General features: G+C 47.6%; 1 protein-coding gene across 2 annotated transcripts in view; it reads left to right on the top strand.

Annotated features, from left to right (window-relative positions):
- The window catches only part of ERCC6L2 (ERCC excision repair 6 like 2), a 377,041-nt gene that overhangs the window by 238,827 nt on the left and 111,551 nt on the right, over positions 1 to 26,663 (top strand). For both annotated transcript variants that reach the window (XM_063913746.1, XM_063913745.1), the window contains 4 exons: positions 5,124 to 5,269; positions 5,379 to 5,474; positions 7,330 to 7,429; positions 22,088 to 22,240. In XM_063913746.1, coding sequence (XP_063769816.1) covers positions 5,124 to 5,269; positions 5,379 to 5,474; positions 7,330 to 7,429; positions 22,088 to 22,240 — 495 coding nt within the window. The remainder of the gene's footprint in view (positions 1 to 5,123; positions 5,270 to 5,378; positions 5,475 to 7,329; positions 7,430 to 22,087; positions 22,241 to 26,663) is intronic.

The following is a 26,663-nucleotide window of genomic DNA, read 5'->3' as shown; positions in this document are numbered from 1 at the left end:
CCATGATCAGCTTCACTTTGGTCCCAGCAGCCCCGTCATGGCGTCACATGTTTGGGGTCGGGGCTGGCACATAAATTGTGAAAACACTCTTATATGAATGTTTATAGAATATAACATTTCTTTCTCTTACGTCCTAGAGGATGCTGGGGACTCCTTAAGGACCATGGGTAATAGACGGGCTCCGCAGGAGACATGGGCACTAAAAAAGAACTTTAGGTATGGGTGTGCACTGGCTCCTCCCTCTATGCCCCTCCTCCAGACCTCAGTTTAAGACTGTGCCCAGAGGAGACTGGGTGCACTACAGGGAGCTCTCCTGAGCTTCCTGAAAGAAAGTATTTTGTTAGGATTTTTATTTTCAGGGAGACCTGCTGGCAACAGGCTCCCTGCATCGTGGGACTGAGGAGAGAGAAGCAGACCTACTTAAGTGATAGGCTCTGCTTCTTAGGCTACTGGACACCATTAGCTCCAGAGGGAGTCAGAACGCAGGTCTCCCCTAGCGGTTCGTCCCGGAGCCGCGCCGCCGTCCTCCTCGCAGAGCCGGAAGATAGAAGCCGGATGAGTATAGGAAGACAGAAGACTTCAAAGGCGGCAGAAGACTGCAGAGCTTCACTGAGGTAACGCGTGGCGGTAACGCAGCGTGCCATTGCTCCCTCACTGAACACACACAGCGCACACTGTTGGGTGCAGGGCGCGGGGGGGGGGGGGGGGGGGCGCCGACACATGACTGGATGGATATGTGGAATATTTTAAATGCAAATGTGAATTTATTGCACAAAAGTTTGGACAAAGCAGAGTCCAGTGATGGTACAGGGGGTCATGCCCTGCCTTTCCCTATGTCACAGGGGCCTTCTGGGTCTCAAAAACGCCCACTTTCTCAGGTAGTCGACACAGATACCGACACGGATTCTGAATCCTGTGACGATTATGATGATGCGAGGATGCAGCCAAAATTGGCAAAGAGTATTCATTATATGATTATTGCTAAAAAGGATGTGCTGCATATTATAGATGACCCCGCTGTACCTAATCCAAAGATCCACATGTTCAAAGAAAAGAAGCCTGAGGTTACTTTTCCACCTTCTTTTGAATTAAATGAGTTATTTGAAAGTGCTTGGGAAACTCCAGACAAGAAACTGCAGATTCCCAAAAGGATTCTTATGGCGTATCCTTTCCCGATAAAGGACAGGGTACAGTGGGAATCCTCCCCAAGGGTGGACAAAGCGTTTACGCGCCTTTCCAAAAGGGTGGCGCTGCCGTCTCAAGATACCGCTGCTCTCAGGGATCCTGCTGATCGCAAGCAGGAAACTACCTTGAAGTCGATTTACACACATACCGGTACATTACTCAGGCCGGCAATAGCGTCAGCTTGGGTTTGTAGCGCTGTAATAGCGTGGACCGATACCTTATCTGCTGATATGGATACGATGGATAAGGAAACTATTTTATTGACCCTGGGCCATATTAAGGATGCTGTCCTTTATATGAGGGAGGCTCAGAGGGATGTGGGCATACTGGGGTCCAGAGCGAACGCTATGGCGATTTCTGCCAGGCGAGCACTGTGGACCGGACAGTGGTCGGGTGATGCCGACTCGAAAAGGCATATGGAGGTTTTGCCTTACAAGGGTGAGGAATTGTTTGGGGAAGGTCTCGCGGTACTAGTTTCCACGGCTACTGCAGGTAAATCAACCTTTTTACCTTATGTTTCCTCACAGCCTAAGAAAGCGCCACATTATCAGATGCAGTCCTTTTGGTCGCATAAATCCAAGAGAGCTCGGGGTTCTTCCTTTCTTGCCAGAGGTAAGGGCAATGGGAAAAAGGTGCCAGCTACAGCCAGTTCCCAAGAACAAAAGTCCTCCCCGGCTTCTAATAAATCCACCGCATGACGCTGGGGCTCCGTGGGGGGAGTCCGCCCCTGTGGGGGTACGTCTTCGTCTTTTCAGCCAAGTCTGGGTTCACTCTCAGGTGGATCCCTGGGCAATAGACATTGTTTCACAGGGGTACAAGCTGGAATTCGAAGAGGTGCCTCCTCGCCGGTTTTTCAAATCGGCACTGCCAACTTCTTCCCCAGAGAGGGAGGTAGTTTTGGCAGCAATTCAAAAGTTGTGCCTTCAACAAGTGGTGGTCAAAGTTCTCCTGCTACAGCAGGGGATGGGCTATTACTCAACCCTGTTTGTGGTCCCGAAACCGGACGGTTCGGTCAGGCCCATTCTGAATTTAAAATCCTTAAACCTATACTTAAAGAGGTTCAAGTTCAAGATGAAATCGCTCAGAGCGGTCATCGCAAGTCTGGAAGGGGGAGATTACATGGTGTCCCTTGACATAAAGGATGCATACCTTCATGTCCCCATATATCAACCTCATCAGGCGTTCCTGAGATTTGTGGTGCAGGATTGTCATTACCAATTTCAGACGTTGCCGTTTGGGCTTTCCACGGCCCCGAGGATTTTTACCAAATTAATGGCAGAGATGATGGTGCTCCAGCGCAAGCAGGGTGTCACAATTATCCCATACTTGGACGATCTCCTGATAAAGGCGAGATCAAGAGAACAGTTGCTGGGCAGCGTATCCCTCTCCCTGAGGGTGTTGCAACAATACGGTTGGATTCTCAATCTACCGAAGTCACAGTTAGTTCCAACGACCCGATTGCCTTTCTTAGGCATGATTCTGGACACGGAACAAAAGAGGGTCTTTCTCCTGATGGAAAAGGCCCAGGAATTTCAGAGCTTGGTCAGGGACCTGTTAAAGCCAGACAGGGTGTCGGTACATCACTGCACTTGAGTTCTGGGAAAGATGGTGGCGTCTTACGAGGCCATTCCATTCGGCAGGTTCCATGCCAGGACTTTTCAGTGGGACCTTCTGGACAAGTGGTCCGGGTCACATATACAGATTCATCAGATGATCCGCCTGTCCCCCAGGGCCAGGGTATCTCTCTTGTGGTGGCTGCAGAGTGCTCACCTTCTAGAGGGTCGCAGGTTCGGCATTCAGGACTGGATTCTGGTGACCACGGACGCGAGCCTCCGAGGATGGGGGGGCAGTCACACAGGGAAGAAACTTCCAAGGTCTGTGGTCAAGCCAGGAGACTTGTCTACACATCAACGTACTGGAATTAAGGGCCATATACAACGGCCTTCGTCAAGGCGAGACCTTACTTCGAGGTCTAGCGGTTCTGATTCAGTCAGACAACATCACAGCAGTGGCTCATGTAAACCGCCAAGGCGGCACAAGGAGCAGAGTGGCAATGGCAGAATCCTCACAAAGATACTGAGAATCATAAGACGAAGAGGGATTCAGACAATTCTCATTGTTCCAGATTGGCTTCGAGGGGCCTGGTATCCGGATCTGCAGGAAATGCTCACAGAAGATCTGTGGCCTCTTCCTCTCAGGGAAAACCTGTTACAACAAGGGCCCTGTCTGTTCCAGGAGTTACCGCGACTGCGTTTGACGGCATGGCGGTTGAACGCAGGATCCTAGCGAAGAAGGGCATTCCAGATGAGGTCATTCCTACTGTGATAAAGGCTAGGAAGGAGGTGACATCGAAACACTATCACCGTATCTGGAGGAAGTATGTATCTTGGTGCAAAGCCAGGACTACTCCTCCGGAAGAATTCCATCTGGGCCGTTTTCTCCACTTCCTGCAAACGGGAGTGAATTTGGGCCTAAAGTTAGGCTCCATTAAGGTTCAGATTTCGGCCCTATCCATTTTCTTTCAAAAGGAATTGGCTTCTCTTCCAGAAGTCCAGACTTTCGTGAAAGGGGTGCTTCATATCCAGCCTCCTTTTGTGCCTCCGGTGGCACCATGGGACCTTAACGTGGTGTTACGGTTTCTTAAGTCTCACTTGTTTGAACCTCTTCAAACAGTTGAATTGAAGTATCTCGCTTGGAAAGTGGTCATGATATTGGCTTTGGCTTCGGCGTGGCGAGTGTCGGAGTTGGTGGCTTTGTCTCACAAAAGTCCTTATCTGATTTTTCATGCGGATAGAGCTGAGTTTCTGCCTAAGGTGGTTTCTTCTTTTCATATGAACCAACCTATTGTGGTGCCGGTGGCTACTAGGGACGTGGAGGGACGTGGAGGATTCTGAATCCCTGGATGTGGTCAGGGCATTGAAAATTTATGTGGCCAGAACGGCTCGGGTTAGGAAAACAGAGGCCCTGTTTATCCTGTATGCAGCCAACAAAGTTGGCGCTCCTGCGTCTAAGCAGACTATTGCTCGCTGGATCTGTAACACGATTCAGCAGGCTCATTCTATGGCTGGATTGCCGTTACCGAATTCGGTAAAGGCCCATTCCACTCTTCATGGGCGGCTGCCCGAGGCGTCTCGGCTTTACAACTTTGCCGAGCGGTGACTTTGTCGGGTTCAAACACTTTTGCAAAATTCTACAAGTTTGATACCCTGGCTGACCTAATGTTTGCTCATTCGGTGCTGCAGAGTCATCCGCACTCTCCCGCCCGTTTTGGAGCTTTGATATAATCCCCATGGTCCTTACGGAGTCCCCAGCATCCTCTAGGACGTAAGAGAAAATAAGATTTTAAACCTACCGGTAAATCTTTTTCTCCTAGTCCGTAGAGGATGCTGGGCGCCCGTCCCAGTGCGGACAACATCCTGCAAGACTTGTATATAGTTGTTGCTCACATAAGGGTTATGTTTTCAGTTTGGATCAGTTTTGGACTGATACTGGTTTTGTTTCATACTGTTGACTGGTTCGTGTATCCCATGTTATACGGTGTGAATGGTGTGGCTGGTATGAATCTTGCCCTTGGATTTACAAAATCCTTTCCTCGTGCTGTCCGTCTCCTCTGGGCACAGTTTCTCTAACTGAGGTCTGGAGGAGGGGCATAGAGGGAGGAGCCAGTGCACACCCATACCTAAAGTTCTTTTTTAGTGCCCATATCTCCTGCGGTGCCCGTCTATTCCCCATGGTCCTTACGGAGTCCCCAGCATCCTCTACAGACTAGGAGAAAAAGATTTACCGGTAGGTTTAAAATCTTATTTTCTCAAGCCGCGATACCAGAGGGAACAATTCCAGCTATGCTACAGACTTTGAGTTTTTACTATTTGTCATTTTACAACTGATCACTGAGCTTTGTGATTGTCTAATCCACTTCTCAATGCCTTCTATATTAGCTGCTTGATGTTCTGGAGCGATACTGTATGGCATCAGGGCTGGAATATCATAGACTTGATGGAAGCACAAAGGCAGAGGACAGAGTAAAAATAGTGAAGGAATTCAACAGTATGCAAGATGTAAACATTTGCTTAGTTTCCACAATGTAAGTTACATTATGTTCAATAATCTATGACGACAAGCATGTTATATTGACCATGTAATGCTGCTTTCAGGTGTTCTTGATAATGTTGTGTTCCTTTACATTATTACAGGGCTGGAGGTTTAGGGCTCAATTTTGTTGGGGCAAATGTTGTGGTGGTGTTTGACCCAACCTGGAATCCAGCCAATGACCTTCAGGCAATTGACAGGTAATTTGTAGCAATTTTATTATTAACTCTGAATGTATTTTTTTTTTTAAACAACAGTCTATTGTCTCTGGGAAACACTAAACAAACATAATATGCCGACTAGCCTTTTATTTATATATATATATATATATATATATATATATATGTGTGTGTTGAACCCCATAGTGTAGATTATCAGCATACCATTATGTTACCAGGTAAAGTGCAAAGCACTCCTCAGTGGTTTCTAATCTATTGTTTTTAATAAATCACTTGAATTTAGTTTTCGTAAGTACCAAAATCCTATTTTCATAATGTTGAAGTGATGGTTACTAAAATCTAAAAGAGTCATTTCTACTTTGGTGCCTACACATCTGTGCTGCTGCCTTATGCTGGTTATGGAATTCCAGTCCTACAGCAGTTATAGAAACTGATGTACCATGGCACATCCAAGGGTGGGATTCCAGTGGAGGAGGGAAAAGAGGTCGGAAAATGAGATTTTCAGACAGCCTCCAAAATCCTGTGTTTTTACACATGAACGCACATCAGTCCGGGATTTTGGCATGTCTGAAAGGTCCCAACCTGTGAACACGCTCCCTGGTTGCCAACCCTGCAATTGACCAGGGTTTTTCCTGGGACTTAAATCCCGGGTAGACAACACGGCTTAGGTCTGAAAGGTGCGACCCGGGAATTTGCTCCCGGCTCGCACCTACATGCCTCTGTTTGGCGCTGGACCGACTGGAAGGGGCGGGGCTGCCTTGAGGGGGCGTGCGCCGGCTGCTGTAGTCCGTGGTGCAATGAGTTGTAGAATCAGCCGGCGCAGCCTGAAAACAGAGAGGCGACCTGTTGGGGTGTGTGTGTGTGAGAACTTGGCATGTGTGTGTATATTACATGTATGTATGTGTGTTTGAGTGTGACTTGTATGTGTAAAACGTATGTATGTAAGACATGTACGAGTGAGACGTGTGTGTGTGTGTGTGTGTGTGTGTGTGTGTGTGTGTGTGTGTGTGTGTGTGTGTGTGTGTGTGTGTGTGTGTGTGTGACATGAGAGTAGCCTGGCAGACCAGGCTTATGTCTGAAAGGTGTCGACCCGGGAATTTCCCAGGTCTCAGGTTTAGTGTGAAAGGAGGTCCCAGCAAAAACCCGGGATTTTTCAGAGGTGAAAAACCCAGGACTGAGCAGGGAAATTCGTGGGTCGTATGTCTGAAAGAGGTAATGTCTTTTTACTTGTTAATTATCTGAAGGTGTAAGTATAGGTGATGGTAGTTGGTGATGAGAATGTCTTTTTGAAGTATAATGGTTGTGTTGGTTACCCTTGTAGGGAATACCATATTACCAATACCAATACAACCATCATATTTCAAGAAGAAATTCTCAACACAAACTACCATTGCCTACTCTTAGACCATCAGATAACCAAATAGTAAGAACATCCAAACTTCCCTTTTCCATCCCCCACCACTGAAACCCCACCTCTGTATGCTCCAAGGTACAACAACCTAACTGATTATTATTATTTTTTCTATTACTTTTCATTATAGCAATTATGCTTTCACTGTATAGGTAAATGTATAAGCACGCAAAAAAAACAGGGGTGATATTAAATGTATTGAGAAAGCTATTTGCACCATGTTAGATAAAATAATTGTTTAATATAAGAAATAAGGCATGGGAATTGACTTTGTGCAAGAGAATCTAATGAAAATCTGTACATTTCCTCTGAGACAGTACAAAGTGACAGCATGATTTTGCTTCAGTATACAGTTACATGTTTCTCCGGTATCTTGATCACTACTATTCTTTCAATAATATATTTAAACTATTGTGTGTTTATCAGCTCATTATTGGGAGCCACAATTATTTTATTGTTTTACAGGGCCTATCGAATTGGTCAGTGCAGAGATGTGAAAGTGTTAAGGCTGGTATCATTGGGAACAGTGGAAGAGATGATTTATTTAAGGCAGGTTTACAAACAGGTAAGGTGCCACCTGCTTCAAAATCATTTTTATGGTGTAGGTAAGAACAGTGAGAAGTGTGTGTGTGTGCAGGAGGGTGGGGGGGTTAAACTGGGAGATGTAGTTCACCCTTCCCCAAGTAATTAGGTTGGGGACTGTTGTCTATTGGCAGAACAGGTTTACAGGATGATACAGGGTTACTGTAGCAGGTATACAGCGCTGTATAGGATGTATACACCAGATCCAGCCAGGTATGTATAGGGGGGAGCAGGTGGTGTGCAACAGGTAGGAGCACACACCTTTGTATGTGGTATCCGCTCCAGATTGTTGACATTAACCATGTTGACATTCAACAGGTCAGCATAGTAAAACTGTCTACAGCACCATGTCGACATCCTCAGAATGTTGACATGGTCACATGTTCAACAGTTACAATGTTGCTCTGTGAATTGGCAACATTCTGAGGATGCCAGCAGTTAGGATTAGGCACCGCCGGAAGTGTTAGTATTAGGCTGCAAGGGATGTTATGGTTAGGCACTAGAGAGCGGGTTAGGGGTAGTTATTAGGGATATTTGGGAAATACTTACAAATACCGCCAGTCTCTCAGGAGTCTGATTCGGAAGTGACAGTCATTTGACTGCCAGGAACCAGAATCCGCACTGGAGCCGCTGGGTGACAGTAAGAAACCATTAGCCATCCAGGGATGGTTTTTCAACAGTTGATCATGTTGACATAACATTTGGGTACACATCATGATCCTGACATTCCTGGGAAATGTATTCTATACATGCCATATACCATATACGCTTTTAAAGACAACAATTAACCACTTAACTGACGATTTATTTTGCCAAAAAAACGCTCCGAAATTGTCGTTTTTTTTATGAGTGAATTAGGTGAAGAACATGAATTTAACCCTATCCCAAATGATTTCAGTAAAAAAAAAATTATAATAATTATTATTTTTTGTACATTTTTTTAATTAAAAAAACAAAACATCAAAACATCGATCGGGAACATTGCGACCATGTGGCTTTCATTTTGAAAGCCGGGACAGCCTGCAGGTGTACAGGGGGGTTCTGGTGGTGGCTTGGGTGGGGTCATTTACTCTCCCCAGCGGCTGCCATTGACAATGGCAGCCTCTGGGGGGGGGGGGATCCTGCCGTGCTGACAGATCAGCAGTGATCGGCAGCACGGCAATCAGTGGGGGAGAGTGCAGGGAGGCAGGGGGGCCTTCCGGTCCCTCTGACAGCAGCAGCGGAGGGAAGTTTATCTTTCCTGCCGCTGCTAACACTCTCTATCTGACTGGTCGCATCCTGTGCGACCAGGTCAGATGGAGCACTTGCAGGCATGGTTGCATCTGATGCAACCGTGCCAGGCAAGTGGTTAAGAGGGAATAGTTTGTTTCCCATCTCTAGCAATCAAACATTTTGCTGCAGCTAAAATTGGGGCAGGTTGTTTTTTGCCGAAAGTCATTTGTTGACATTAATGCTGTATATAGTCAAAATGTCTATGGGACAATGCTGGCACAGTTGTAAATTTATTTAAAGCCTATTAACTGTGTCGGCATTTTAACTTTAAACATGCTCCATGATCATGTTTAAAGTTATAGTGCTGACACCTGTAAAATGCTTTATAACTTTAAACAGTGTTGGCATTGTTCCATTGACATAACACTGTCTATAGCGGGAAGCGGTTAAAATATGCCGGAATCCCCACTAGCACTGAAATACCGGTGATACAGGCTATTCTCCCTCTGTTGGAGTCCACAACACCCATAGAGGGAGAATATAACCTGTGGTGAGTGCAGCGATCCACCTTGACCGCAGCACGGCGATTGCAGCGAGCCTGCAAGGGACTTTCTAGCGCTTGCCGCGCTGCCGACATTACATCGGCGGGGTCATGACATCCGGGATCCTGTCCGCCGGCATTTCATATTGATCCCTCTACAGCATGGGTCTTCATCTGCGGCCCTCCAGTTGTTGTGGAACTATGCATCCCAGGATGCCCTGCCTCAGTTTTAGCATGCCTTAATGGCAAAACTTTGGCAGGGCATGCTGGGATGTGTAGTTCCACAGCAGCTGGAGGACCGCAGATTGAAGACCCATGCTCTACAGCATTAATGTCCACAATATGTAAGAGTACCATTTTTGCCGTGACCGCTTCAGACTTGAGTTTAGTTGGATATAAGAAATATGCAAAAGTCTCTGTCATGGAATTGGATTAATGATAATATATAATTTATTCCAGAAGGTGTTAATTTGCTTGTAACTTCCCCATACATGGTAAGTTAGTACCCTGTCATAATAGATGCTCCAACATAATAGATGCTCCAATATTTGTAATATTACATGTTACAAATCGGCACTCACCTAAGCCTGCTTAACAAAGGCTTAAGAGAAAACAACCACCTGGTCTGTCTGAAAATACCACACTCACAATTAGTTCCCAATTTCTATAACTACTAATGTTTGTTTTCAAGAGTCGTCCCCTATTACTCAGGAAGCCTTCAGTTCTCCATACCATACCTTGACTAAAATAAATGATCATTTTCCAAATAACAATTTGTAGCTGAGACACTTTGCACTTTTTCAAACGAAATTGATCGGCACATGAATTTGATAAGATAAGATTGGTCTTCATGTAAAATGAAACAGTACATCTAAAGCTTAAGCAGCTCTCCCCTAACCACCCTTCACCTGCTGTGTCACTCCTGCAGGTCTGTATAAATACATATAAGGGTTTATGACCTTCTTTTTAAGACTTCCTCTTAATCAGAGTCTTAATGTGTCTCTTTTTCAGATCTTGAGGGAGACATAATATTACAATGAAAGTACAGGTCATAAGCTCCTTGTTGGTTATAGATAGGCTTACCATACTATCCCTTTAAACTGGGACACTCGTGAATTACACAAGTTCTATGGTTAATTAAAACCAGGTGAAATGCTGGTTAGAATTAAACCAGTCACAGAACCTGTGTTATTCATAAGTGTCCCAGTTTAAAGGGTTGGTATTTTAAGCCTGTTTATAGACCAAACTTTAGATGGCTTTTCTGAAACAGTTCAGCAAAACAACATCACTTGCAGCTCTCTGGGGCACTTCTATTAGGGCAGAAATTTGATGAACCAATTTACACCCCTTTTAGACAGATGTCCCGTCTCAGACCCATGTGCAATCTGGGATGCTGAACACGGTCAGAGGTGGGGCTTCGAAGGTACCTGCCCTTTCACACCACTACCAGGACCCAGGTTATTCCTGGGCCTTCCTTATTCTCACAGAATGCCTGTAGATGAAGTCCTGTAATTGTTTATTAATCAATCCTGTTGTTATGTAAAAATAGGATTTTAATACCTACCGGTAAATCCTTTTCTCTTAGTCCGTAGAGAATGCTGGGGTCATCATAGAACCATGGGGTATAGACGGGATCTGCAGGAGACATGGGCACTTTAAGACCTTGAAAGGGGTGTGAACTGGCTCCTCTCTCTATGCCCCTCCTCCAGACTCAAGTTATAGGAACTGTGCCCAGGGAGACGGACATTTTTCGAGGAAAGGATTTATTGTTAAACTAAGGTGAGATTCATACCAGCTCACACCTCAAGCATGCCGCAGAACGTGGCATACAACAGAACACAAGCCAACGGCATGCACACTTGCAGCAACATGCTGACAATAACGTAACACAATATGTGTGTAACCACAGCTAATAACTGCAGATACAGTACGCACTGGGATGGGCGCCCAGCATCCTCTACGGACTAAGAGAAAAGGATTTACCGGTAGGTATTAAAATCCTATTTTCTCATACGTCCTAGAGCAGGGCTGGCCAAACCGGTCCTCGAGATCTACCAACAGTTCATGTTTTCCAGGCCTCCTGGATATCTGTAGAATTGTCAGTTAGGAATGAATGCAGCACACCTTATTAGTAATGACTACACCTGTGCACCAGCTAGGTGGTTTGGAAAATGTGAACTGTTGGTAGATCTCGAGGAATGGTTTGGCCAGCTCTGTCCTAGAGGATGCTGGGGTCATCATAGAACCATGGGGTTATACCAAAGCTCTAGAATGGGCGGGAGAGTGCGGATGACTCTGCAGCACCGATTGACCAAACTCAAGGTCTTCATCGGCCAAGGTGTCAAACTTGTAGAACTTTGCAAATGTGTTTGACCCCGACCAAGTAGCTGCTCAGCAAAGTTGCAATGCCGAGACCCCCCGGGCCGCCGCCCAGGATGAGCCCACCTTTCTAGTAGAATGGGCTTTCACCAATTCCGGTAACGGCAATCCAGCTGTAGAATGAGCGTGCTGAATCGTGTTACAGATCCAACGTGCAATGGTCTGCTTGGAAGCAGGACACCCAACCTTGTTGGGAGCATATAGGACAAACAGTGCCTCTGTTTTCCTAATCTGAGCCGTTCTGGCGACATAAACCTTCAAAGCTCTGACCACATCCAGAGATTTTGACTCAGCGAAGGCGTCAGTAGCCACAGACACCACAATAGGTTGGTTCATGTGCAAAGAGGAAACCACCTTCGGTAGAAATTGTTGACGTATCCTCAATTCAGCTCTATCTTCATGGAAGATCAAATAAGGGCTCTTGTGAGACAAGGCCGCTAACTCAGACACCCGCCTTGCAGATGCCAAGGCCAACAGGATGACCACTTTCCAAGTGAGAAATTTCAACTCCACCTTCCGTAAAGGTTCAAACCAATGTAATTGAAGGAACTGCAACACCACATTAAGATCCCATGGTGCCACTGGAGGCACAAATGGAGGTTGGATGTGCAACACGCCTTTCACGAAAGTATGAACTTCTGGAAGGGAGGCCAACTGTCTCTGAAAGAAAACCGGCAAGGACGAAATCTGTACCTTAATTGAGCCCAATTTTAGGCCCGCATCCACACCTGCTTGTAGAAAATGGAGAAAACGTCCAAGCCGAAACTCTTCCATAAAAGCCCCCTTGGATTCACACCAAGAAACATATTTCCTCCAAATACGGTGGTAATGTTTAGACGTTACCCCTTTTCTAGCCTGAATAAGTGTGGGAATGACTTCACTGGGAATACCCTTACGGGCTAGGATTTTGCGCTCAACCTCCATGCCATCAAACGTAGCCGCGGTAAGTCCTGATACACGCACGGCCCTTGTTGTAACAGGTCCTCACGCAGAGGAAGATGCCAGGGATCTCTTAAGAGTAATTCCTGTAGATCTGGATACCAAGCCCTCCTTGGCCAGTCTGGGACAATGAGGATCGCCCGGATCTTTGTTCTTCTTATAATCTTTAGAACCTTTGGAATGAGAGGAAGTGGAGGGAATACATACACCGACTGAAACACCCACGGTGTCAACAGTGCATCCACTGCAATTGCTTGATGGTCCCTTGACCTGGAACAATATCTCTGAAGCTTCTTGTTGAGACGAGATGCCATCATGTCTACTTGAGGAACTCCCCAACGACTTGTCACCTCTGCGAAGACTTCTTGGTGGAGGCCCAACTCTCCTGGATGGAGATCGTGTCTGCTGAGGAAGTCTGCTTCCCAGTTGTCCACTCCTAGAATGAAGATTGCTGACAGAGCGCTTGTATGCTTTTCCGCCCAGCAGAAAATCCTTGTGGCTTCTGCCATTACCGCTCTGCTTTTCGTTCCGCCCTGGCGGTTTATGTACGCTACTGCTGTTACAATGTCTGACTGTATCAGTACAGGCAGATCTCGAAGAAGATGCTCCGCTTGCAGAAGGCTGTTGTAAATGGCCCTTAACTCCAGAACATTTATGTGGAGACAAGTTTTCTGACTTGACCATCTTCCTTGGAAGTTTTCTCCCATTGTGACTGCCCCCCATACTCGGAGGCTTGCATCCGTGGTCACCAGGATCCAGTCCTGTATCCTGAACCTGCGCCCCTCTAGGAGGTGAGAGCTGTGCAGCCACCACAGGAGTGATATCCTGGTCTTGGAAGACAGGATTATCCTCCGGTGCATGTGTAGTGGGACCCGGACCACTTGTCCAACAGGTCCCATTGGAACACTCCGGCATGGAACCTGCCAAACTGAATGGCCTCGTAGGCCGCAAGCATCTTCCCCAGCAACCGAATGCATTGATGGATTGACACTCTTCCTGGTTTCAGAATTTGTTTGACCAGACTCTAAAGTTCCAGAGCCTTTTCCACTGGAAGAAAGACTCTCTGTAGTTCTGTGTCCAATATCATTCCCAAAAACGACAACCGCATCATCGGAATCAATTGTGATTTTGGCAAATTTAGGAGCCAACCATGTTGCTGAAGAACTGTCAGGGAGAGTGCAACGTTTTGCACCAGCTGATCCCTGGATCTCACCTTTATCAGGAGATCGTCCAAGTATGGTATAATCGTGACTCCTTGCTTTCGAAGAAGAACCATCATCTCTGCCATCACTTTGGTGAAAATCCTCGGAGCTTGGACAGACCAAACGGCAACGTTTGAAATTGGTAATGACAATCCTGAATTGCAAGCCTCAGGTAAGCCTGATGCGGAGGATAAATGGGAACATGTAAGTAGGCATCTTTTATGTCCACCGACACCATAAAATCCCCTTACTCCAGACTGGAGATCACTGCTCGGAGAGACTCCATCTTGAATTTGACTTTCTTTAGGTAGAAATTTAGGGATTTCAGGTTTAGGATTGGTCTGACCGAGCCATCCGGCTTCGGGACCACAAACAGGCTCGAATAAAAGCCTTCTCCCTTTTGTGACTGGGGAACCCTGACGATAACTTGATTTTGACACAACTTTTGTATTGCGTCGCAAACTACCTCCCTGTCCGGAAGAGAAGTTGGTAAGGCCGATTTGAAAAACCGACGAGGGGGGAACGTCTTGAAACTCCAGCTTGTACCCTTGGGATACTATTTGTAAAACCCATGGGTCTAGGTCCGAACGAACCCAAAACTGACTGAAGAGTTTGAGACGTGCCCCCACCGGTGCGGACTCCCGCATAGGAGCCCCAAAATCATGCGGTGGAATTGGCAGAAGCCTGGGAGGACTTCTGCTCCTGGGAACCTGACAAGGCTGGTGATCGTTTACCTCTTCCCCTTCCTCTAGTAGCAAAGAAGGAAGAACCTCGGCCCTTTCTGTATTTATTGGGCCGAAAGGACTGTATCTGATAGTGATGTGTTTTCTTCTGTTGTGGAGGAACATAAGGTAAAAAGGATGACTTACCCGCGGTAGCTGTAGACACCAAATCATCAAGGCCGTCACCAAATAAGGCCTTACCTTTATATGGTAGAGATTTCATACTTTTCTTGGAATCAGCATCGGCATTCCATTGGTGTATCCACAACGCTCGTCTAGCTGAAACTGCCATGGCATTGGCCTTTGATCCCAAAAGGCCAATATCCCTCGCAGCTTCCTTTAGGTAAACTGCCGTACCTCTTTAATAGCCACAATCATGTACTGAATGCTCTTTGCCAATTTTGTATCGAATCTGGAATCACTATAGTCGACACTGGAATCAGTGTCCGTGTCGGTATCAGTGTCTGCCAACTGGGTAAATGTACGTTTCTGTGACCCCGAGTGGACCTGAACTTACAATAACATATCTTCCACAGATTTTTTCCATGCTTGGGTCTGAGACTCAGACTTGTCCAATCTTTTACTAATACGAGCTACATTAGCATTCAAAGCATTCAATACATTTACCCAATCAGGAGTCGGCGGTGCCGACATGGTCACCCCCACCGCCTTTTGTGTCTCTAATACAGTCTCTTCCTGTGAAGAACACTCAGCCTCAGACATGCCGACACACACACTTATAGGGGACAGACCCACAGAGAAGCCTGTCAGAGAGACACAGAGGGAATTTGCAAGCTCACACCCCAGCGCCAAATCAATGGGTCAGAAGCGTTAACTAAAATGCCCCAGACCTGTAGCGCTTTTTATATTATATAATATTGCACCAAATAACCTGGGCCTCCCCACCCCCCACCCCCATTTTTCACCCTGATACTTGTTCAGCAGTGTGAGGAAGGACCAGCGTCTCTGCAGCCAGCAGAGAGGAAATGGCGCCGAGTGAGCTGTGGGGATGAAGCTCCGCCCCCTTAATGGCACGCTTCCGTCCCACTCATTTATAATACTGATTATACTGGCGAGGGTTAGGACAGTGTCTTACACTAATGTCCCCTCTTGCCAGACTTTTGCTGAGGTAATTTAAGCTGCCCAGGGTGCCCCCCCCCCCCCCTCCCCCGCGCCCTGCACCCAGTCGTGCGCTGTGTGTGAGCGGGAGCTTGGCGCGCAGCGTCTGTCCGCTGCGCGGTACCTCAGGGAAATGCCGTCACTGAAGTCTTCTTTCTTCTTCTACTCACCTGTCTTCTGACTTCTGGCTCTGTGAGGGGGGTGACGGCCGGCTGTGGGCTGTGGGAGCGAGCATCTGAGCGTACCCAGCGATCAAACCCTCAGGAGCTAATGGTGTCCTGTAGCCAGAAGCAGAGCCCTTGAACTCACTAGAAGTGGGTCATACTTCTCTCCCCTCAGTCCCACGAAGCAGGGAGGTTGTTGCCAGCAGCCTCCCTGAACATAAAAAACCTAACAAAAACGTCTTTTCAGAGAAAGTCAGTAGAGCTCCCCTGTAGTGCGTCCAGTCTCACTAGGCACAATTCTAAAACTGGAGTCTGGAGGAGGGGCATAGAGGGAGGAGCCAGTTCACACCCCTTTCAAAGTCTTAAAGTGCCCATGTCTCCTGTGGATCGCGTCTATACCCCATGGTTCTATGATGACCCCAGCATCCTCTAGGACATATGAGGAAGTGATTCTGTAAGTCTACTTATTGACATAGAAGGGCAAAATTCTAAATCAAAGATCAACTGAGTTTGGGGTGAGTTGCAACAAGACTGTTGGATATACATGAACTTATGTCATTGCTAGTGATATTTTCACCCAGCAGTATGTAAAACAATTTACTGTTATATACAGTATAAACATATGCTTCTAATAAGTTGGACATAATAGAATTGCTCCTTCGTCCTAGAGGATGCTGGGGACTCCAAAAGGACCATGGGGTATAGACGGGATCCGCAGGAGACATGGGCACACTATAAGACTTTGAATGGGTGTGAACTGGCTCCTCCCTCTATGCCCCTCCTCCAGACCTCAGTTAGATTCTGTGCCCAGGGGAGACTGGTCACACACTAGGGGAGCTCTACAGAGTTTCTCTAAAAAGACTTTTGTTAGGTTTATTATTTTCAGGGAGCACTGCTGGCAACAGGCTCCCTGCTTCGTGGGACTGAGGGGAGAGAAGCAGACCTACTTCTGTGAGTTTATAGGCTCTGCTTCTTAGGCTACTGCACGCCGTTAGCTCCAGAAGGTCTGATCACTTGGGTCGCCTAGCTGCTCGTTCCCCGAGCCGCGCCGCCGTCCCCCTCACAGAGCCAGAAGATAGAATACAGGTGAGTAACTGAAGCAAAGAAGACGTCTGAAGGCGGCAGAAGACTTCAGTCTTCCTGAGGTACCGCGCAGCAGTCGCGCTGCGCGCCATTTCTCCCGCTCACACAGGCACTACATGGGTGCAGGGCGCAGGGGGGGCGCCCTAGGCAGCAATAAAAACCTCATTTATAGGGACTGGCAGCTATATACAGTGCATTGACACTGTTAGGAGACCCCCGCCAGTATAATTAATAGCGGGACCGAAGCGTGCCATGTAGGGGGCGGGGCTTCGTCCTTCAGCTCTGACCAGCGCCATTTTCTCTCCACAGCTTGCTGCAGAGACGCTGCTCCTGGCCCTTCGCTGCTGTCACAAGTAACAGGGTGCTAAAAACAAGGGGGGGCACATACATTTGGTGTTGGTTATTTATATATAACAAGCGCTTATAGGTCTGGGGCATTGTTGTTTTCTTCAGACCGGTGGGGCGCTGGGTGTGAGCTGGCAAACTCCTTCTCTGTCTCTGGCCTTACTGTGGGTCTGTCCCCTTTAGCCCAGTGTGTTTGGGGGTGTCGGTACGTGTGTGTCGACATGGCAGAAACTGAATGCTCTTCCCAGGGGGAGGTGCGTATGGGAGCTGAACAGAATGAAGGAGTGACTCCGTCGGCACCGCCGACTGCTGATTGGGTTGAGATGTGGAGTGTGTTAAATAACAGTGTGGCTTTATTGCTTAAGAGGTTAGACAAATCTGAGTCTCAGAACCAAGCATGGAGACAATCCATGGGTGACGTAGGGCCACACACTCAGACCCCCTCAGGGTCCCAAAAACATTCATTTACCCAGGTAGCAGACACTGATACTGACACGGATTCCGACTCCAGTGTTGACTATAATGATGCGAGGTTGCATCCTAAAGTGGCTGAGAGTATTCAATACATGATAGTGGCGATAAAAGACGTGTTACATATTACGGAAGACCCCGCTGTCCCTGAGACGAGGGTCTGTATGTTTAAGGGGAAAAAACTGGAGGTAACGTTTCCTCCCTCTCATGAACTGAAGGCCCTTTTTGAAAAAGCCTGGGAAACGGCAGACAAGAGGTGGCACATTCCCAGGAGGATTGCTATGGCATACCCGTTTCCTTCTCAGGATAGGGTTCGGTGGGATTCGACACCAACGGTAGACAAAGCTCTAGCGCGATTGTCCAAGAAGGTAGCACTACCGTCTCCTGAAATGGCGACCCTTAAGGATCCTGCTGATCGTAGGCAGGAAGCTACCTTGAAATCTATTTGTCACGACAGGTACGCTGCTCAGGCCGGCTGTGGCTTCAGCGTGGGTGAGTAACGCGATTGAAAAGTGGGCAGATAACTTGTCATCGGACATAGACACCCTGGATCGGGATAGCGTGCTTTTTACTGGGTCATATCAGGGACGCTGTAGTCTATCTAAAGGAGACGGCGAGAGATATTGGCCTTTTGGGATCAAGACCCAATGCCATGGCAGTCTCGGCCAGGAGGGCGTTGTGGACTCATCAATGGAATGGTGATGCTGATTCTAAGAAGGCTATGGAGGCTCTGCCCTATAAGTGTGGAGTTTTTGTTTGGTGAAGGCCTCGCGGACCTGGTTTCTACAGCTACCGCGGGTAAGTCCTCTTTTCTGCCTTTTGTTCCTCCACAGCAAAAGAAAACGCCTCCATATCAGATGCAGTCCTTTCGGTCGCAGAAATTCCGGAAAGGACGTGAGTCATCCTTCCCTGCGGCGAGAGGTAAGGGTAGAGGAAAAAGATCGCCGGCTGTGGCAAGCTCCCTGGAGCAGAAGTCCTCCCCGGCTTCTGCCAAATCCTACGGGAGTCCGCACCGGTGGGGGCGCGTCTTCAAATCTTCAGTAAGGTCTGGGTTTTCTCGGACCTGGATCCTTGGGTGCTGGAAATTGTGACCCAAGGATACAAGTTGGAGTTTCAAGACGTGCCCCCACACCAATTTTTCAAATCGGCCTTGCCAGCTTCTCTTCCGGAAAGAGAGGTAGTGTGTACGGCAATACAGAAGCTGTGTCACCAGCGAGTCATTGTCGAGGTACCCCCGTCACAACGGGAAGAAGGTTTTTATTCAAGCCTGATGGTCCTGAAGCCGGACGGCTCGGTCAGGCCGATTCTGAACTTAAAATCCCTCAATGTGTATTTGAAAAGTTTAAAATTCAAGATGGAATCTCTCCGATCGGTGATCTCCAGTCTGGAGGGGGATGGGGGGGGGATTTTATGGTGTCAGTCGACATAAAGGATGCTTACCTACATGTCCCAATTTATCCTCCTCATCAGGCGTACCTGAGGTTCGCTGTTTAGGATTGTCACTACCAATTTCAGACGTTGCCGTTTGGTCTTTCCACGGCCCCGAGGATTTTCACCAAGGTAATGGTGGAAATGATGGTGCTCCTGCGCAAGCAAGGGGTCACAATTATCCCGTACTTGGACGATCTCCTGATAAAGGCGAGATCACAGGAGCAGTTATTAAAAAACGTTGCGCTTTCCCTGCAAGTGCTGCAACAGCATGGCTGGCTCCTAAATTTACCAAAGTCGCAGCTGATTCCGACAACTCGGCTGTCATTTTTGGGCATGATTCTGGACACCGAACTGCAGAGGATCTTTCTCCCGTTGGAAAAAGCTCAGGAAATCCAGAAAATGGTCAAGGAACTTCTGAAACCGCCAAGAGTGTCGATTCATCATTGCACTCGAGTGCTGGGAAAAATGGTGGCGGCCTACGAGGCCATTCCGTTTGGCAGGTTCCATGCAAGAACGTTTCAGTGGGACCTGCTGGACAAGTGGTCAGGGTCCCATCTGCAGATGCACCGGAAGATAAATCTGTCCCCCATGGCCAGGGTTTCTCTCCTGTGGTGGCTCCAAAGTTCTCACCTTCTAGAGGGTCGCAGGTTCGGGATAAAAGACTGGATTCTGGTGACCACGGACGCGAGTCTCCGAGGTTGGGGAGCAGTCACACAGGGACAAAATTTCCAGGGAAAATGGTCAGGCCAGAAACTTGTCTGCACATAAACGTGCTGGAGTTAAGGGCCATCTACAACGGCCTGCGGCAGGCAGAACATCTTCTTTGCGACCTGCTCGTCCTGATTCAGTCGGACAACATCACGGCCGTGGCGCACATAAACCGCCAGGGCGGAACAAAGAGTAGAGCGGCGATGGCGAAGGCCACCAGGATCCTTCGCTGGGCGGAAATGCATGCAAGCGCTCTGTCAGCTGTCTTCATTCCAGGAGTGGACAACTGGGAAGCAGACTTCCTCAGCAGACATGATCTCCATCCAGGAGAGTGGGGTCTTCATCATGAGGTCTTTGCAGAAGTGACAAGTCGTTGGGGACTTCCTCAAATAGACATGATGGCGTCTCGTCTCAACAAGAAGCTTCAGACATATTGTTCCAGGTTGAGGGACCCTCAAGCAATAGCAGTGGACGCACTAGTGACACCGTAGGTATTTCGGTCGGTCTATGTGTTCCCTCCACTTCCACTCATTCCAAAGGTGTTAAGGATCATAAGAAGAACAAGGGTTCAGGCGATACTCGTTGTTCCAGACTTTCGTAAAAGGCGTACTTCACATCCAACCTCCATTTGTGCCCCCAGTGGCACCATGGGACCTTAACGTGGTGTTACAGTTCCTTACATCACATTGGTTTGAACCATTACAAAAGGTTGAGTTGAAATTTCTCACTTGGAAAGTGGTCATGCTTTTGGCCTTTGCGTCCGCAAGGCGGGTGTCCGAATTGGCGGCTTTGTCTCACAAAAGCCCCTATCTGATTTTCTATGAGGATAGAGCGGAGTTGAGAACTCGTCAACAATTTCTACCAAAGGTGGTTTCTTCGTTTCACATGAACCAACCTATTGTGGTGCCTGTGGCTACTGAAGCCTTGGCTGATTCCAAGTCTCTTGATGTGGTCAGAGCTTTGAAAATGTATGTAGCCAGAACGGCTCGGGTTAGGAAAACAGAGGCGCTGTTTATCTTGTACACGGCCTACAAGGTTGGCGCTCCTGCTTCTAAGCAGACTATTGCGCGCTGGATCTGTAATACGATTCACCAGGCTTATTCTACGGCAGGATTGCCATTACCGAAATCGGTGAAAGCCCATTCCACTAGGAAGGTGGGCTCATCTTGGGTGGCTGCCCGAGGCGTCTCGGCATTACAGCTTTGCCGAGCAACTACTTGGTCGGGGTCAAACACTTTTGCAAAGTTCTACAAGTTTGATACCCTGGCTGATGAGGACCTCATGTTTGCTCAATCGGTGCTGCAGAGTCATCCGCACTCTTCCGCCCGGTTTGGAGCTTTGGTATAATCCCCATGGTCCTTTTGGAGTCCCTAGCATCCTCTAAGACGAAGGAGAAAATAGGATTTTAATACCTACCGGTAAATCCTTTTCTCTTAGTCCGTAGAGGATGCTGGGCGGTCCCAGTGCGGACTCTATTTGCAGTACTTGTATATAGCTATTGCTTGTGTTACACAAAGGTTGTGTTTGGTAGGGGTTAGCCTATTGCTGATCTGTTTTGGTTCACACTGTTAACTGGGTTTAGTTAAATGCCATGTTGTACGGTGTGTTGTGGTGTGAGCTGGTATGTATCTCACCCTTAGTTTAAAAAAATCCTTTTTCTCGAAATGTCCGTCTCCTCTGGGCACAGTTCCTATAACTGAGGTCTGGAGGAGGGGCATAGAGGGAGGAGCCAGTTCACACCCATTCAAAGTCTTATAGTGTGCCCATGTCTCCTGCGGATCCCGTCTATACCCCATGGTCCTTTTGGAGTCCCCAGCATCCTCTACGGACTAAGAGAAAAGGATTTACCGGTAGGTATTAAAATACTATTTTATCATCTGTAGATGTTTGACCGTTTGTATTATTAGCTGCAATTTACCTGCCTTTTTCATGTTTTACCAGTGAGTTTAGAATAATACAATGAATAAAGTAAATGAAATGTACTAAAAATAGAAGGAAATGAATATGATTTGATGCAGTTGAAATACAGGCAACATTTCACAATATTTTATTGTAAAACACTAAACACACTGTACAGTATGTCTTTATACGATACTACTTTATGATAGATACATGTTTGAGAATGTAGTTTGTCAGTTGGTCTTTACAGTGATAAGTACCTGACAGATGCTTGCCACTAGCCTAAATTCTATAGTAATAGGACTCCTGAACCACAAGTAATTTTATTCGTTTTTATCACTTCCTGTTGTTTGCAGCTGTATGCCTGCAACCACATATATATATTTGTTTTATTTCAACCTGTGTGTATTATTTTGTGCCCTGCAGCAACTTCACTGTGTCGTAGTTGGGAGTGAGAATGCCAAACGCTATTTTAAAGCTGTACAAGGATCAAAGGAGCATAAAGGCGAATTATTTGGCATCCAAAACCTGTTCAAGCTTAGAACTCAGGGAACCTGTTTGACCAGGGCTATATTAGAAGTAAGTCATTGTTTAAGCTTGTATTTTTATAGTCATTCATGCACTATTGCTTACAGAGTGTTTTTAAACAATTAAATCTATTATGAAAGATCTAAGCATTATATTGTAGGACAGGGGTGGGCAATTATTTCAATTAGGGGCCGCTTAGCATTTTTTTGTGGATTTTCAAGGGCTACACACAAAATATGTTGTATTTAAAGCCTATCATAAAAAAAACAAAAAAATACAGTTTCAAATTTCTAAATAAATCTTTTTATTAAACATTTTACAAGGCGATCACCTCATGACCTCAATTGGGGCCCCATCGGTACGAAGTTTGTATGTTCTCCTCGTGTTTGCATGCATTTGCTACAGGTACTCTGCTTTCCTCCCACAACGCAAAAACTTGCAGGTTAATTGTATTCAAAAATGTATTGGCCATAATGTGTGTGTTTGTATCTTAAGGAACTAAAGGGCAGATGTGTTAAGCCTGGAGACGGCATAAGGATGTGATAAACCAGTGATAAGTGCAAGGTGATAAACGCACCAGCCAATCAGCTCCTAAGTGTTAATTTACATATTGGAGCTGATTGGCTGGTGCATTTATCACCTTGCACTTATCACTAGTTTATCACTTCCATATGACTTCTCCAGGTTAATACATCTGCCCCAAAGAGCCTAATTCAGGTTGGATCGCAAATTGCGATATCACGATCCAACCGTAATTTTTGTATTCGCCAATTGCTTTTGTTCTTCCTTCAGTTTAATTAAATCTTATTTCTCTTACGTCCTAGAGGATGCTGGGGACTCCGTAAGGACGATGGGGTATAGACGGGCTCCGCAGGAGACATGGGCACTATAAAGAACTTTAGAATAGGTGTGCACTGGCTCCTCCCTCTATGCCCCTCCTCCAGACCTCAGTTAGATCCTGTGCCCAGAGGAGATTGGGTGCACTACAGGGGAGTTCTCCTGAGTTTTTCTGATAAAGAATTTTGTTAGGTTTTTTATTTTCAGGGAGCACTGCTGGCAACAGGCTCCCTGCATCGTGGGACTGAGGGGAGAGAAGTAGACCTACTTAAGTGATAGGCTCTGCTTCTTAGGCTACTGGACACCATTAGCTCCAGAGGGAGTCGGAACGCAGGCCTCCCCTCGCTGTTCGTCCCGGAGCCGCGCCGCCGTCCTCCTCGCAGAGCCGGAGGATAGAAGCCGGGTGAATATAAGAAGAAAAGAAGACTTCAAGGCGGCAGAAGACTTCAGATCTTCACTGAGGTAAGCTGCGCGCCATTACTCCCACACACACAATATACACACTAGCGGGCACAGATGGGTGCAGGGCGCAGGGGGGGGGCGCCCTGGGCAGCAATAAAACCTCTAGATCTGGCATAGATACTGCGGAGGCAGTAATTCTTTAAATCCCCCGCCAGTTTGAGATATTTTGAGCGGGACCGTAGCCCGCCGCTGGAGGGGGCGGAGCTTGGTCCCTCAGCACTAACCAGCGCCATTTTCTCCACAGAGATCTGCAGAGAAGCTGGCTCCCCGGTCTCTCCCCTGCTGAACACGGTGACACAGGGCTGAAAAGAGAGGGGGGGCACTTGTAAGGCGCAGTGAGTGTATTACACAGTAATTTAATATATAAGCGCTATTGTCTGAGACATTATTTTCCAGTGTCAGTTGGCGCTGGGTGTGTGCTGGCATACTCTCTCTCTGTCTCTCCAAAGGGCCTTATTGGGGAACTGTCTCCTTATAACTTAATCCCTGTGTGTGTGGGGGTGTCGGTACGAGTGTGTCGGCATGTCTGATGCGGACGGTTCAGCTAAGGTGGAGCAGATGTTTGTGGTGTCGCCGTCGGCAACGCCGACTCATGATTGGATGGACATGTGGAATGTTTTAAATGCAAATGTGACCTTATTACATAAGAGATTGGACAAAGCAGAGTCCAGGGAAAGAGCAGGGAGTCAATCCACGGCTTTGGCTGGGTCACCGGGCCCTTCTGGGTCTCAAAAACGTCCCCTATCCCAAATAGCAGACACTGATACCGACACGGACTCTGACTCCAGTGTCGACTACGATGAAGCAAGGTTGCACCCAAGGGTGGCAACAAGTATTCATTATATGATTATTGCAATAAAAGAGGTTCTGCATATCACAGATGACCCCTCGGTCGCTGACACGAGGGTGCGCATGTATAAGGAAAAGAAACCTGAGGTAACCTTTCCCCCATCCCATGAGCTTAACAAGTTATTTGAAAAGGCTTGGGAAACTCCTGATAAAAAACTGCAGATTCCCAAGAGGATTCTTATGGCATATCCTTTCCCTGCACAGGACAGGGTACGTTGGGAATCCTCACCCAGGGTGGACAAGGCTTTAACACGCCTGTCCAAGAAAGTGGCGCTACCGTCTCCGGACACGGCGGCCCTCAAGGATCCTGATGATCGCAGGCAGGAAACTACTTTAAGTCTATTTATGCGCATACAGGTGCTTTGCTCAGACCGGCAATAGCATCGGCATGGGTGTGTAGTGCAGTTGCAGCTTGGACAGATACCTTGTCAGCTGACCTTGATACCCTAGTTAGGGATACCATTTTATTAACCTTAGGCCACATTAAAGACGCAGTCTTATATATGAGGGACGCTCAAAGAGACGTTGGGCTGCTGGATTCGAGAGCCAACGCCATGGCGATTTCTGCTAGGCGCGCCCTGTGGACCCGCCAATGGACGGGTGATGCCGACTCAAAGAAACAAATGGAGGTTTTGCCATACAAAGGTGAAGTTTTATTTGGGGAAGGTCTCGCGGACCTGGTTGCCACAGCTACCGCGGGTAAATCTACCTTTTTGCCTTTTGTTCCCCCACAGCAAAAGAAAACTCCACAGTATCAGATGCAGTCCTTTCGGTCGCGTAGGTCCAGAAGAGGTCGGGGCTCAACTTTCCTCGCCAGAGGTAAGGGTAGAGGAAAGAGAGCGCCTGCTCCGGCTAGTTCCCAGGAACAGAAGTCCTCCCCGGCTTCTACTAAATCCACCGCATGACGCTGGGGCTCCACTGAGGGAGTCCGCACCGGTGGGGGCACGTCTTTGACGTTCTGTCAGACGTGGATCCTTGGGCGATGGATATTGTATCCCAAGGCTACAAACTGGAATTCGAAGAGGTGCCCCCTCGACGATTTTTCAAGTCTGCCTTGCCAGCTTCTTCCTCAGAGAGGGAAGTAGTGTTAGCTGCAATTCAAAAGCTGTATCAACAGCAAGTGATTGTCAAGGCTCCCCTAGTTCAACAGGGGAAAGGGTACTATTCGACCCTGTTCGTGGTCCCGAAGCCGGATGGTTCGGTCAGACCTATTTTAAATCTAAAATCCCTAAACCTGTACTTAAAAAAGTTCAAATTCAAGATGGAGTCACTCCGGGCTGTGATCTCCAGTCTGGAAGGGGGGGATTTTATGGTGTCACTCGACATAAAGGATGCATACCTTCATGTCCCCATATATCCTCCTCATCAGGCGTACCTGAGATTCGCTGTACGGGACTGTCATTACCAGTTTCAGACGTTGCCGTTTGGGTTTTCCATGGCCCCGAGGATTTTCACCAAGGTGATGGCGGAGATGATGGTGCTCCTGCGCAGGCAGGGAGTCACAATTATCCCATACTTGGACGATCTCCTGATAAAAGCAAGATCGAGAGATCAATTGCAGAAGAGCGTGTCGCTCTCCCTGAGAGTGCTACAACAACACGGTTGGATTCTCAATCTGCCAAAGTCACAATTGATTCCAACGACTCGACTATCATTCCTAGGCATGATTCTGGACACGGAACAGAAGAGGGTTTTTCTCCCAGTGGAAAAAGCCCAGGACCTCCAGAACATCGTCAGAGACTTGCTAAAACCAAAAAGAGTGTCTGTTCATCAATGCACTCGAGTTCTGGGGAAAATGGTGGCTGCCTACGAGGCCATCCCCTTCGGCAGGTTTCATGCAAGGATTTTTCAGTGGGACCTCCTAGACAAGTGGTCAGGGTCCCATCTACTAATACATCAGAAAATAAGCCTGTCCCCGCGGGCCAGGGTGTCTCTCCTGTGGTGGCTGCAAAGTGCTCACCTTCTAGAGGGTCGCAGGTTCGGCATTCAAGGCTGTGTTTTGGTGACCACGGACGCGAGCTTCCGAGGATGGGGAGCAGTCACACAAGGAAGAAGTTTTCAGGGCCTATGGTCAAGCCAGGAGGCTTGTCTACACATCAACGTACTGGAATTGAGGGCCATATTCAACGGCCTACGACAAGCGGACAATCTTCTTCGCGACCTACCGGTTCTGATCCAATCAGACAACGTCACAGCCGTGGCTCATGTAAACCGCCAAGGCGGGACAAGGAGCAGAGTGGCAATGGCGGAAGCCACCAGGATTCACGTAAGCGCTCTGTCAGCGGTCTTCATTCCGGGAGATGACAACTGGGAAGCAGACTTCCTC

This window comes from Pseudophryne corroboree, chromosome 1 (assembly GCF_028390025.1).
Source record: "Pseudophryne corroboree isolate aPseCor3 chromosome 1, aPseCor3.hap2, whole genome shotgun sequence".
In the NCBI taxonomy this organism is placed as follows: Eukaryota; Metazoa; Chordata; class Amphibia; order Anura; family Myobatrachidae; genus Pseudophryne; species Pseudophryne corroboree.
The sequence above is the reverse complement of the archived record's forward strand: the minus strand, read 5'-3'. Positions and strand labels throughout refer to the sequence as shown.